The sequence below is a fragment of the Coregonus lavaretus genome, assembly GCF_964263955.1.
Source record: "Coregonus lavaretus genome assembly, chromosome: 8".
In the NCBI taxonomy this organism is placed as follows: Eukaryota; Metazoa; Chordata; class Actinopteri; order Salmoniformes; family Salmonidae; genus Coregonus; species Coregonus lavaretus.
The window spans coordinates 54,174,230-54,188,946 of NC_139995.1; the positions used below are offsets into that span (position 1 = coordinate 54,174,230).

Below are 14,717 nucleotides of genomic sequence, written 5' to 3' on the forward strand. Positions count from 1 at the left end.
TGTCCATGATTGTAACAGAGTCTGTAAGAATAGGATTCAATTTGAAATGCTGGGGTGACAAACCAAATACTGTAGAATTACAGCTGATGATGAAAGTCTTGTTGTCAATGTCGGCCCAGGCCAAATTTCCGGTCAGCGCTGTCATACACCGTGTCTTATTTTGTGTACATTGTAGATCTGTATTTATTTAATACCAGATCGAATCAACATATTATATGACCTTGAATCTACAAAACACCCGTCTCTGTCTGTTGACTTTTTCAAGGTGTCCTTTTAGAGTATTTGCCTTATACAGTGGGGGAAAAAAGTATTTAGTCAGCCACCAATTGTGCAAGTTCTCCCACTTAAAAAGATGAGAGAGGCCTGTAATTTTCATCATAGGTACACGTCAACTATGACAGACAAAATGAGGAAAAAAAATCCAGAAAATCACATTGTAGGATTTTTAATGAATTTATTTGCAAATTATGGTGGAAAATAAGTATTTGGTCACCTACAAACAAGCAAGATTTCTGGCTCTCACAGACCTGTAACTTCTTCTTTAAGAGGCTCCTCTGTCCTCCACTCGTTACCTGTATTAATGGCACCTGTTTGAACTTGTTATCAGTATAAAAGACACCTGTCCACAACCTCAAACAGTCACACTCCAAACTCCACTATGGCCAAGACCAAAGAGCTGTCAAAGGACACCAGAAACAAAATTGTAGACCTGCACCAGGCTGGGAAGACTGAATCTGCAATAGGTAAGCAGCTTGGTTTGAAGAAATCAACTGTGGGAGCAATTATTAGGAAATGGAAGACATACAAGACCACTGATAATCTCCCTCGATCTGGGGCTCCACGCAAGATCTCACCCCGTGGGGTCAAAATGATCACAAGAACGGTGAGCAAAAATCCCAGAACCACACGGGGGGACCTAGTGAATGACCTGCAGAGAGCTGGGACCAAAGTAACAAAGCCTACCATCAGTAACACACTACGCCGCCAGGGACTCAAATCCTGCAGTGCCAGACGTGTCCCCCTGCTTAAGCCAGTACATGTCCAGGCCCGTCTGAAGTTTGCTAGAGTGCATTTGGATGATCCAGAAGAGGATTGGGAGAATGTCATATGGTCAGATGAAACCAAAATATAACTTTTTGGTAAAAACTCAACTCATCGTGTTTGGAGGACAAAGAATGCTGAGTTGCATCCAAAGAACACCATACCTACTGTGAAGCATGGGGGTGGAAACATCATGCTTTGGGGCTGTTTTTCTGCAAAGGGACCAGGACGACTGATCCGTGTAAAGGAAAGAATGAATGGGGCCATGTATCGTGAGATTTTGAGTGAAAACCTCCTTCCATCAGCAAGGGCATTGAAGATGAAACGTGGCTGGGTCTTTCAGCATGACAATGATCCCAAACACACCGCCCGGGCAACGAAGGAGTGGCTTCGTAAGAAGCATTTCAAGGTCCTGGAGTGGCCTAGCCAGTCTCCAGATCTCAACCCCATAGAAAATCTTTGGAGGGAGTTGAAAGTCTGTGTTGCCCAGCGACAGCCCCAAAACATCACTGCTCTAGAGGAGATCTGCATGGAGGAATGGGCCAAAATACCAGCAACAGTGTGTGAAAACCTTGTGAAGACTTACAGAAAACGTTTGACCTGTGTCATTGCCAACAAAGGGTATATAACAAAGTATTGAGAAACTTTTGTTATTGACCAAATACTTATTTTCCACCATAATTTGCAAATAAATTCATTAAAAATCCTACAATGTGATTTTCTGGATTTTATTTTCTCATTTTGTCTGTCATAGTTGACGTGTACCTATGATAAAAATGACAGGCCTCTCTCATCTTTTTAAGTGGGAGAACTTGCACAATTGGTGGCTGACTAAATACTTGTATTCCCCACTGTAAGCTGCTCCAGCAACTGAAACTGGAAGATCTCCAAGGAAACTCAATATATGGACCCTGAATGGAGACTCAATAGCAGGGTCGTGTTCATAAGGTTACGTTTTAAAATGTTTTGCAATGGAAAACGAAAATGTGTGTGCCATATTGGACCAGGTAGTCACTCCGTGTTTCAGCCTGTTTTCTTCCGTTTGGTTATAATGAACACCACCCTGCTGAATGAATCTACTGTTGCAGGTCAAGGGATTATACAGTGGGGAAAAAAAGTATTTAGTCAGCCACCAATTGTGCAAGTTCTCCCACTTAAAAAGATGAGAGAGGCCTGTAATTTTCATCATAGGTACACGTCAACTATGACAGACAAAATGAGAAAAAAAAATCCAGAAAATCACATTGTAGGATTTTTAATGAATTTATTGGCATATGATGGTGGAAAATAAGTATTTGGTCAAAAACAAAAGTTTCTCAATACTTTGTTATATACCCTTTGTTGGCAATGACACAGGTCAAACGTTTTCTGTAAGTCTTCACAAGGTTTTCACACACTGTTGCTGGTATTTTGGCCCATTCCTCCATGCAGATCTCCTCTAGAGCAGTGTTGTTTTGGGGCTGTCGCTGGGCAACACAGACTTTCAACTCCCTCCAAAGATTTTCTATGGGGTTGAGATCTGGAGACTGGCTAGGCCACTCCAGGACCTTGAAATGCTTCTTACGAAGCCACTCCTTCGTTGCCCGGGCGGTGTGTTTGGGATCATTGTCATGCTGAAAGACCCAGCCACGTTTCATCTTCAATGCCCTTGCTGATGGAAGGAGGGTTTCACTCAAAATCTCACGATACATGGCCCCATTCATTCTTTCCTTTACACGGATCAGTCGTCCTGGTCCCTTTGCAGAAAAACAGCCACAAAGCATGATGTTTCCAACCCCATGCTTCACAGTAGGTATGGTGTTCTTTGGATGCAACTCAGCATTCTTTGTCCTCCAAACATGACGAGTTGAGTTTTTACCAAAAAGTTCTATTTTGGTTTCATCTGACCATATGACATTCTCCCAATCCTCTTCTGGATCATCCAAATGCACTTCAGACGGGCCTGGACATGTACTGGCTTAAGCAGGGGGACACGTCTCGCACTGCAGGATTTGAGTCCCTGGCGGCGTAGTGTGTTACTGATGGTAGGCTTTGTTACTTTGGTCCCAGCTCTCTTCAGGTCATTCACTAGGTCCCCCCGTGTGGTTCTGGGATTTTTGCTCACCGTTCTTGTGATCATTTTGACCCCACGGGGTGAGATCTTGCGTGGAGCCCCAGATCGAGGGAGATTATCAGTGGTCTTGTATGTCTTCCATTTCCTAATAATTGCTCCCACAGTTGATTTCTTCAAACCAAGCTGCTTACCTATTGCAGATTCAGTCTTCCCAGCCTGGTGCAGGTCTACAATTTTGTTTTTGGTGTCCTTTGACAGCTCTTTGGTCTTGGCCATTGTGGAGTTTGGAGTGTGACTGTTTGAGGTTGTGGACAGGTGTCTTTTATACTGATAACAAGTTCAAACAGGTGCCATTAATACAGGTAACGAGTGGAGGACAGAGGAGCCTCTTAAAGAAGAAGTTACAGGTCTGTGAGAGCCAGAAATCTTGCTTGTTTGTAGGTGACCAAATACTTATTTTCCACCATAATTTGCAAATAAATTCATTAAAAATCCTACAATGGGATTTTCTGGATTTTTTTTTCTCAATTTGTCTGTCATAGTTGACGTGTACCTATGATGAAAATTACAGGCCTCTCTCATCTTTTTAAGTGGGAGAACTTGCACAATTGGTGGCTGACTAAATACTTTTTTTCCCCACTGTATAGAACCAGACCTGGGATCAAATACTATTTCAAACATCAATTACTTTTACATACAGTACCAGTCAAATGTTTGGACACACCTACTCATTCAAGGGTTTTTCTTTATTTGTACTATTTTCTACATTGTAGAATAATAGTGAAGACATCAAAACTATGAAATAACACATATGGAATCATTTAGTAACCATAAAAGTGTTAAACAAATAAAAATATATTTTATATTTTAGATTCTTCAAAGTAGCCACCATTTGCCTTGATGACAGCTTTGCACACTCTTGGCATTCTCTCAACCAGCTTTACCTGGAATGCTTTTCCAACAGTCTTGAAGGAGTTCCCACATATACTGAGCACTTGTTGGCTGCTTTTCGTTCACCCAGCTCGAGCTTGAGTGAATTCAATTCAGAGTTTGTATAGAATTGACTTTGAGTGATTGCATTGAATCAAACAGGACTGAACTGTATTGAGCCAGATTGAAATGAATCAATTTGAGATTTGAATCATTGTTTTTTTTTCTCAGGCTTGCTGATGGGGGCGGGCAAGAGTAAGCCCAAGGAGCCGGGCCAGCGCTCACTGAGTCTGGATGGCACCATTAGCACGGGCTCGGACAGCGGGCACCACCACCACCACCTCAACTCAGTCCAGCAGACCCAGACCCCCAACAGGAGTCCCGCCGTAGGGGGCGCCAGGCACGGCCACCACCCCGGGCATGCTCCCACCAACACCCCCGAGCTGGCACTGTTTGGCGGGGTGGACCACACGGGCAGTATCACCTCCCCTCACAGAGGACCACTAGCAGGTAGGTGGAGCAGGAGGTTCCAACGCTGCCTAGGCTCCATTCGGCAGGGGAAAACGTTGTGGAACATTCAGATGGGCTGCTTTCAGCAGGGGAAAACGTTGTGGAACATTCAGATGGGCTGCTTTCAGCAGGGGAAAACGTTTTGGAACATTCAGATGGGCTGCTTTTTGGGCTGCTTTCAGCAGGGGAAAATGTTTTGAAACGTTCAGATGGGATGCTTTCAGCAGGGGAAAACGTTTTTGGAACGTTCAGATGGGATTCTTTTTGGGCTGCTTTCAGCAGGGGAAAATGTTTTGGAACGTTCAGATGGGATGCCTTCAGCAGGGGAAAACGTTGTGGAATGTTCAGATGGGCTGCCTTTAGCAGGGCAAAGCATTGTAGAAAGTTCAGATGGAAATATGTTATGTAAAACAAACTTGATGTCTCACATTTCTTTATTAAATTACATCTCAATAATAATTTGGGATACATATTTCAAGTGTATGCCAAAAATACATCCCCCAAAGTACAGTACCTTTTCTATTGATTTTGTTTGAGGAAGATCTAAAATGTCATTTTTCATACGGGCTAAAGGCTGTTCTTTACGCACGACGCAACGCGGAGTGCCTGGATTCAGCCCTTAGCCGTGGTATATTGGCCATATACCACAAACCCCCTAGGTGCCTTATTGCTATTATAAACGGGTTACCATCGTAATTAGAACAGTAAATAGTACTTTTTTGTCATACCCATGGTATATGGTCTGATATACCACGGCTTTCAGCCAATCAGCATTCAGAGCTCTAACTACCCAGTTTATATACAGTGAGGGGGAAAAAGTATTTGATCCCCTGCTGATTTTGTACGTTTGCCCACTGACAAAGAAATGATCAGTCTATAATTTTAATGGTTGGTTTATTTGAACAGTGAGAGACAGAATAACAACAAAAAATCAAGAAAAACGCATGTAAAAAATGTTAAAATTTATTTGCATTTTAATGAGGGAAATAAGTATTTGACCCCCTCTCAATCAGAAAGATTTCTGGCTCCCAGGTGTCTTTTATACAGGTAACGAGCTGAGATTAGGAGCACACTCTTAAAGGGAGATCTTCTCCAAGTCATTAAGGTTTCGAGGCTGACGTTTGGCAACTCGAACCTTCAGCTCCCTCCACAGATTTTCTATGGGATTAAGGTCTGGAGACTGGCTAGGCCACTCTAGGACCTTAATATGCTTCTTCTTGAGCCACTCCTTTGTTGCCTTGGCCGTGTGTTTTGGGTCATTGTCATGCTGGAATACCCATCCACGACCCATTTTCAATGCCCTGGCTGAGGGAAGGAGGTTCTCACCCAAGATTTGACGGTACATGGCCCCGTCCATCGTCCCTTTGATGCGGTGAAGTTGTCCTGTCCCCTTAGCAGAAAAACACCCCCAAAGCATAATGTTTCCACCTCCATGTTTGACGGTGGGGATGGTGTTCTTGGGGTCATAGGCAGCATTCCTCCTCCTCCAAACACGGCGAGTTGAGTTGATGCCAAAGAGCTCGATTTTGGTCTCATCTGACCACAACACTTTCATCCAGTTCTCCTCTGAATCATTCAGATGTTCATTGGCAAACTTCAGACGGCCCTGTATATGTGCTTTCTTGAGCAGGGGGACCTTGCGGGAGCTGCAGGATTTCAGTCCTTCACGGCGTAGTGTGTTACCAATTGTTTTCTTGGTGACTATGGTCCCAGCTGCCCTGAGATCATTGACAAGATCCTCCCGTGTAGTTCTGGGCTGATTCCTCACCGTTCTCATGATCATTGCAACTCCACGAGGTGAGATCTTGCATGGAGCCCAAGGAAGAGGGAGATTGACAAGTCTTTTGTGTTTCTTCCATTTGCGAATAATCGCACCAACTGTTGTCACCTTCTCACCAAGCTGCTTGGCAATGGTCTTGTAGCCCATTCCAGCCTTGTGTAGGTCTACAATCTTGTCCCTGACATCCTTGGAGAGCTCTTTGGTCTTGGCCATGGTGGAGAGTTTGGAATCTGATTGATTGATTGCTTCTGTGGACAGGTGTCTTTTATACAGGTAACAAACTGAGATTAGGAGCACTCCCTTTAAGAGTGTGCTCCTAATCTCAGCTCGTTACCTGTATAAAAGACACCTGGTAGACAGAAATCTTTCTGATTGAGAGGGGGTCAAATACTTATTTCCCTCATTAAAATGCAAATCAATTTATAACATTTTTTACATGCATTTTTCTGTCTCTCACTGTTCAAATAAACCTACCATTAAAATGATAGACTGATCATTTCTTTGTCAGTCGGCAAACGTACAAAATCAGCAGGGAATCAAATACTTTTTTCCCTCACTGTGTATATACAGTGGGGAGAACAAGTATTTGATACACTGCCGATTTTGCAGGTTTTCCTACATACAAAGCATGTAGAGGTCTGTAATTTTTATCATAGGTACACTTCAACTGTGAGAGACGGAATCTAAAACAAAAATCCAGAAAATCACATTGTATGATTTTTAAGTAATTAATTTGCATTTTATTGCGTGACATAAGTATTTGATCATCTACCAACCAGTAAGAATTCCGGCTCTCACAGACCTGTTAGTTTTTCTTTAAGAAGCCCTCCTGTTCTCCACTCATTACCTGTATTAACTGCACCTGTTTGAACTCGTTACCTGTATAAAAGACACCTGTCCACACACTCAATCAAACAGACTCCAACCTCTCCACAATGGCCAAGGCCAGAGAGCTGTGTAAGGACATCAGGGATACAATTGTAGACCTGCACAAGGCTGGGATGGGCTACAGGACAATAGGCAAGCAGCTTGGTGAGAAGGCAACAACTGTTGGCGCAATTATTAGAAAATGGAAGAAGTTCAAGATGATGGTCAATCACCCTCGGTCTGGGGCTCCATGCAAGATCTCACCTCGTGGGGCATCAATGATAATGAGGAAGGTGAGGGATCAGCCCAGAACTACACGGCAGGACTTGGTCAATGACCTGAAGAGAAATGGGACCACAGTCTCAAAGAAAACCATTAGTAACATACTATGCCGTCATGGTTTAAAATCCTGCAGCGCACGCAAGGTCCCCCTGCTCAAGCCAGCGCATGTCCAGGCCCGTCTGAAGTTTGCCAATGACCATCTGGATGATCCAGAGGAGGAATGGGAGAAGATCATGTGGTCTGATGAGACAAAAATAGAGCTTTTTGGTCTAAACTCCACTCGCCGTGTTTGGAGGAAGAAGAAGGATGAGTACAACCCCAAGAACACCATCCCAACCGTGAAGCATGGAGGTGGAAACATCATTCTTTGGGGATGCTTTTCTGCAAAGGGGACAGGACGACTGCACCGTATTGAGGGGAGGATGGATGGGGCCGTGTATCGCGAGATCTTGGCCAACAACCTCCTTCCCTCAGTAAGAGCATTAAAGATGGGTCATGGCTGGGTCTTCCAGCATGACAACGACCTGAAACACACAGCCAGGGCAACTAAGGAGTGGCTCCGTAAGAAGCATCTCAAGGTCCTGGAGTGGCCTAGCCAGTCTCCAGACCTGAACCCAATAGAAAATCTTTGGAGGGAGCTGAAAGTCCGTATTGCCCAGCGACAGCCCCGAAACCTGAAGGATCTGTAGAAGGTCTGTATGGAGGAGTGGGCCAAAATCCCTGCTACAATGTGTGCAAACCTGGTCAAGACCTACAGGAAACGTATGATCTCTGTAATTGCAAACAAAGGTTTCTGTACCAAATATTAAGTTCTGCTTTTCTGATGTATCAAATACTTATGTCATGCAATAAAATGCAAATTAATTACTTAAAAATCATGCAATGTGATTTTCTGGATTTTTGTTTTAGATTCCGTCTCTCACAGTTGAAGTGTACCTATGATAAAAATTACAGACCTCTACATGCTTTGTAAGTAGGAAAACCTGCAGAATCGGCAGTGTATCAAATACTTGTTCTCCCCACTGTGTGTGTGTGTGTATATATATGTGTATATATATACACAGTATCTCACAAAAGTGAACACACCCCTCACATTTTTGTAAATATTTGAGTATATCTTTTCATGTGACAACACTGAAGAAATGACACTTTGCTACAATGTAAAGTAATGAGTGTACAGCTTGTATAACAGTGTAAAGTTGCTGTCCCCTCAAAATAACTCAACACACAGCCATTAATGTCTAAACCTCTGGCAACAAAAGTGAGTACACCCCTAAGTGAAAATGTCCAAAATGGGCCCAATTAGCCATTTTCCCTCCCCGGTGTCATGTGACTCGTTAGTGTTACAAGGTCTCAGGTGTGAATGGGGAGCAGGTGTGTTAAATTTGGTGTCATCGCTCTCACACTCCCTCATACTGGTCACTGGAAGTTCAACATGGCACCTCATGGCAAAGAACTCTCTGAGGACCTGAGAAAAAAAATGTGTTGCTCTACATAAAGATGGCCTGGGCTATAAGAAGATTGCCAAGACCCTGAAACTGAGCTGCAGCACGGTGGCCAAGACCATACAGCGGTTTAACAGGACAGGTTCCACTCAGAACAGGCCTCGCCATGGTCGACCAAAGAAGTTGAGTGCACGTGTTCAGCGTCATATCCAGAGGTTGTCTTTGGGAAATAGACGTATGAGTGCTGCCAGCATTGCTGCAGAGGTTGAAGGGGTGGTGGGTCAGCCTGTTAGTGCTCAGACCATACGCCGCACACTGCATGAAATTGGTCTGCATGGCTGTCGTCCCAGAAGGAAGCCTCTTCTAAAGATGATGCATAAGAAAGCCCGCAAACAGTTTGCTGAAGACAAGCAGACTAAGGACATGGATTACTGGAACCATGTCCTGTGGTCTGATGAGACCAAGATAAACTTATTTGGTTCAGATGGTGTCAAGCGTGTGTGGCGGCAACCAGGTGAGGAGTACAAAGACAAGTGTGTCTTGCCTACAGTCAAGCATGGTGGTGGGAGTGTCATGGTCTGGGGCTGCATGAGTGCTGCCGGCACTGGGGAGCTACAGTTCATTGAGGGAACCATAAACGCCAACATGTACTGTGACATACTGAAGCAGAGCATGATCCCCTCCCTTCGGAGACTGGGTCGCAGGGCAGTATTTCATCATGATAACGACCCCAAACACACCTCCAAGACGACCACTGCCTTGCTAAAGAAGCTGAGGGTAAAGGTGATGGACTGGCCAAGCATGTCTCCAGACCTAAACCCTATTGAGCATCTGTGGGGCATCCTCAAACGGAAGGTGGAGGAGTGCAAGGTCTCTAACATCCACCAGCTCCGTGATGTCGTCATGGAGGAGTGGAAGAGGACTCCAGTGGCAAACTGTGAAGCTCTGGTGAACTCCATGCCCAAGAGGGTTAAGGCAGTGCTGGAAAATGATGGTGGCCACACAAAATATTGACACTTTGGGCCCAATTTGGACATTTTCACTTAGGGGTGTACTCACTTTTGTTGCCAGCGGTTTAGACATTAATGGCTGTGTTTTGTGTTATTTTGAGGGGACAAATTCACATTGTTATACAAGCTGTACACTCACTACTTTACATTGTAGCAAAGTGTCATTTCTTCAGTGTTGTCACATGAAAAGATATACTAATATTTACAAAAATATGTATATATTGTATAAATATATATACATACAGTGCCTTCGGAAAGTATTCAGACCCCTTGACTTTTTCCACATTTTGTTAGGTTACAGCCTTCCTTATCAATCTACACACAATACCCCATAATGACAAAGCAAAAATTGGTTTTTAGAAATGTTGCTAGTTTATAAAAATAAAAAAAACGGAAATATCACATTTAACATAAGTATTCAGTACTTTGTTGAGGCACCTTTGGCAGCGATTACAGCCCTGAGTCTTCTTGGGTATGACGCTACAAGCTTGGCAAACCTGTATTTGGGGAGTTTCTCCCATTCTTCTCTGCAGATTCTCTCAAGCTCTGTCAGGTTGGATGGGGAGCGTTGCTGCACAACTATTTTCAGGTCTCTCCAGAGATGTTAGATCGTGTTCAAGTGCAGGCTCTGGCTGGGCCACTCAAGGACATTCAGAGACTTGTCACGAAGTCACTCCTGCGTTGTCTTGTCTGTGTGCTTAGGGTCGTTGTCTGAGGTCCTGGTGGTGGGGTATGGGCAGGTATAAGCTACAGACAACTAACACAATTGCATTTTATCTATGGCAATTTGAATGCACTTAGATACCGTGACGAGATCCTGAGGACCATTGTCGTCTCATTCATCCGCAGCCATCACCTCATGTTTCAGCATGGTAATGCACGGCCCATATCGCAAGGATCTGTACACAATTCCTGGAGGCTGAAAATGTCCCAGTTCTTCTATGGTCTGCATACTCACCAGACATGTCACCCATTGAGCCTGTTTGGGATGCTCTGGATTGACGTGCACGACAACGTGTTCCAGTTCCCGCCAATATCCAGCAACCTTGCACAGCCATTGAAGAGGAGTGGGACAACATTCCACATGCCAAAATCAACAGCCTGATCAACTCAATGCGAAGGAGATGTCACGCTGCATGAGGCAAATGGTGGTCACACCAAGTACTGACTGGTTTTCTGATCCACGCCCCTACTTTTTTCTGTGACCAAAATATGCATATCTGTATTCCCAGTTATGTGAAATCCATAGATTAGGGCCTAATGAATTCATTTAAATTGACTGATTTCCTTATATGAACTGTAACTCACTAAAATCTTTAAAATTGTTTCATGTTGCGTTTATATTTTTGTTCAGTGTAAATCACTCAGCTGACCAAATTGCGCAGTATTTTAGTTCTGGGTCAACCAAGATTATAAATAGCCGGGTTGTTCAGCTATATATATATACAAGCCACAGGAGGCTGGTGGGGAGGACGGGCTCGTGGTAATGGCTGGAGCGGAGTCAGTGGAATGGTATCAAATATATGGTTTCAATGTGTTTGATGCCATTCCATTCGCTCCATTTCAGCCATTATTATGAGCCGTCCTCCCCTCAGCAGCCTCCACTGGTACAAGCCTAGGAGGAGAAACCCAGGACCTCAACAAGGTCATGATAGGACACATACAGCTACAACACAGTGGTCCTACTGACGATTGGTATGTAGTTAGCTAGCCATGCAGTTAACTGCAGTGCCCAACCACCTGACATCAGCTATGATGCCAAATATGTGAATGTTGGTTTGTTTTAACTACTAGCTACTAGCACAATGGTGATTGCCTATGATGGTAAAGCTTTGCATTTGGCTATTACCATGAAGTGTATATAATCTGGCTGGCTGGCTAAAAATTAAAGTAATCGACTCACAATCGAACAGCCATGTGATTACATTCAAACGTGCTCAGTCTGATGGCCACAGAGCAAGGAAGCAAGTGCTGCAAAAGTTCTGCAGTCTGCAACAACTTCAAGGAGGGGATGCAGGGGTGTATCACCGAGCATCCAGGATTTCTGGCCAACTACCCGATTCGCTATGTGTGGTCCTCTGTAGCTAAGTTGGTAGAGAATGGCTCTTGCAACGCCTGGATAGTGGCTTTGATTCCCAGGGCCACCTATACATAACATAATGTATGAATGCATTACTTTAGGTCGCTTTGGATGAAAGTTTCTGCTAAATGACATACAGTAATATTATTATCAAACCAGTTTTTATGAGTTGGTGCACTCCGACAAGCCACGAGATGAGGAAATAACTATAAACGAGTATGCTGTCAACAATTAGTGAACACATATTTATTTCCCCTAGCTTGATGCTATAGTTGCAATATAATGTGCATTTTGGGACCGACTTCGTTTGGTGCAGGGTAGGGAGAGGAAACCGAAGAGTCATACCTGTTTGCCTTGTGCTGGCAATCAGGGGTACCTTTCCATCAGAAACCGGTGTATACCAGAGGAGGCTGGTGGGAGGAGCTATAGGAGGACAGGCTCATTGTAATGGTGGAATGGAGTAAATGGAACGGTATCAAACACATAAAATATATGGAAACCACGTTTGACTGTTCCATTTATTCCATTCCATCCATTACAATGAGCCCGTCCTCCTATAGCTCCTCCCACCAGCCTCCACTGGTGTATATGCAACATCTGTTGACAGCGAATATTGAATTACAATAAATATGGGAAAGAGCATGATCATGGAAGTTGTATGACACAAAAATCTGCTTAGAGTACCAAGCCCGTCTCCAGGAGTACCAAGCCCGTCTCCAGGAGTGCCAAGCCCGTCTCCAGGAGTGCCAAGCCCGTCTCCAGGAGTGCCAAGCCCGTCTCCAGGAGTGCCAAGCCCGTCTCCAGGAGTGCCAAGCCCGTCTCCAGGAGTGCCAAGCCCGTCTCCAGTTTGACTTTGAAGACTCTCACAGACCAGACATGAAACTATAGTGTGTCTAGACCAGATGGTCAGTCATTATTTTGCGTCTCCTGTAAAGTGATTGGTTGCCCTCTCATTTCTGGGATTTTCTACTGGCTAGTGTTTCCCCCCGGCATCTAATTAACCAATCAATGATTGGCCCGAGTTTCCCCGGTCTAAACCAGGTGCTCGTTATAAAGGGATAGCTGAGAAGCTATAGATGTTGTGACCTTCAAGGACTATTAGGCAGCCCTAATGTAAATGCCGATATCTCTTTGCGGGAGATGCTAAATTGGATTACACAGCTCAACGTTTCCCCTAGTTGTTTTTCTTTTGGCAGGGTGCAAAAGGCACCAATGTAATATTCTAAGATGTGAATGCCAAAACATTAAATTGAAATGAATTGAGACAACAAATATGTAAGCGGGGGCAACAGAAGTATTTTTAGGGAAAAACTGATGCCCAGTTCTATATGAATATAATTCTATATGAATTAGTACAGTTCATTCAGAAAGTATTCAGGTTTCCTCCAGACGTGACGCTTGGCATTCAGGCCAAAGAGTTCAATCTTGGTTTCATCAGACCAGAGAATCTTGTTTCTCATGGTCTGAGAGTCCTTTAGGTGCCTTTTGGCAAACTCCAAGCGGGCTGTCATGTGCCTTTTACTGAGGAGTGGCTTCCGTCTGGCCACTCTACCATAAAGGCCTGATTGGTGGAGTGCTGCAAAGATGGTTGTCCTTCCTTCTTGAAGGTTCTCCCATCTCCACAGATGAACTCTGGAGCTTTCAGAGCGACCATTGGGTTCTTGGTCAACTCCCTGACCAAGGCCCTTCTACCCCGATTGCTCAGTTTGGCTGGGCGGCCAGCTCTAAGAAGAGTCTTGGTGGTTCCAAACTTCTTCCATTTAAGAATGATGGAGGCTACTGTACTTTGCCTCGAGAGATGCCATTGCTCAGCTGCTTGTATGCTAGCCCAAAACTCTCCCATGTCTAAAATATTGTGTGTGTGCCTGTGTGTGTGTGTGTGTGCGTGTCTGTCCCGTAGGAGGTGTCACTACGTTTGTGGCACTCTACGACTATGAATCACGGACTGCCTCGGACCTGACCTTCAAGAAAGGCGAGCGGCTGCAGATCATCAACAACACGTAAGGAGATGTCCACTCCCATGGTCTTCCTGTTTAGATACTACATGTCCACCATGTACTCTCACCTAGACACACACACTGAAACACACTCATCCAGACATAGACAAACCCAAACACTCACATTGTTCTGTAAACACACACAGTGTGGACACGCATGCATGCACACTGTACAAACACACAGTCACAGTGAGTGCTGACTTATTCATAATTCCTCGTTAGCCAGACAACACTGTCTGTCCCCTTTCTGTTGCCCCATCTGCTGTGTACAACATTACTACTAATGCTTCCAGATCTTACAAGGACAACCTTGTCAGGTCAATGTTCATTAGGCACCAAACTAAAGAAAACAAAACTGAAACAGGGAGGACTTGTCCAATAAGAAACACACATTTTTCGTTTTCTTCTGTTGAAAAATGTTTTCTGTTGGGTGCCCTAATGAACGCGACCCTGATTCTAGCCCTTCTACAGTTGATTGGGTCTAATAGTTCAAGTTTGTCCTTTCCAAAAGCATCACTCTGACGGACTGGGTGTTTTGATTGCAGCAGGAGAGAATACGTCATACCCAGATACAACAGAGTTGTATTACGGGAATACAGTTTATAACTCATCAGAAACTATAGGAAGACATTTAAAATTTCAGGTCAGGCCATGTGGGAGTTTGGTGCAGGATGGTCTCTACCTGTTTTATACCTACACACAAACACACACACACACACACA

The 14,717-nt window shown here is 44.2% G+C and overlaps 1 protein-coding gene across 1 annotated transcript in view; it reads left to right on the forward strand.

The window, feature by feature from the left end:
- Nucleotides 1-14,717, forward strand: part of LOC311134274 (proto-oncogene tyrosine-protein kinase Src-like) — a 35,699-nt gene that overhangs the window by 8,896 nt on the left and 12,086 nt on the right. The window contains exons 2-3 of the mRNA XM_084167897.1: nucleotides 4,256-4,534; nucleotides 13,899-13,998. Coding sequence (XP_084024023.1) covers nucleotides 4,264-4,534; nucleotides 13,899-13,998 — 371 coding nt within the window. The 5' untranslated portion in view covers nucleotides 4,256-4,263. The remainder of the gene's footprint in view (nucleotides 1-4,255; nucleotides 4,535-13,898; nucleotides 13,999-14,717) is intronic.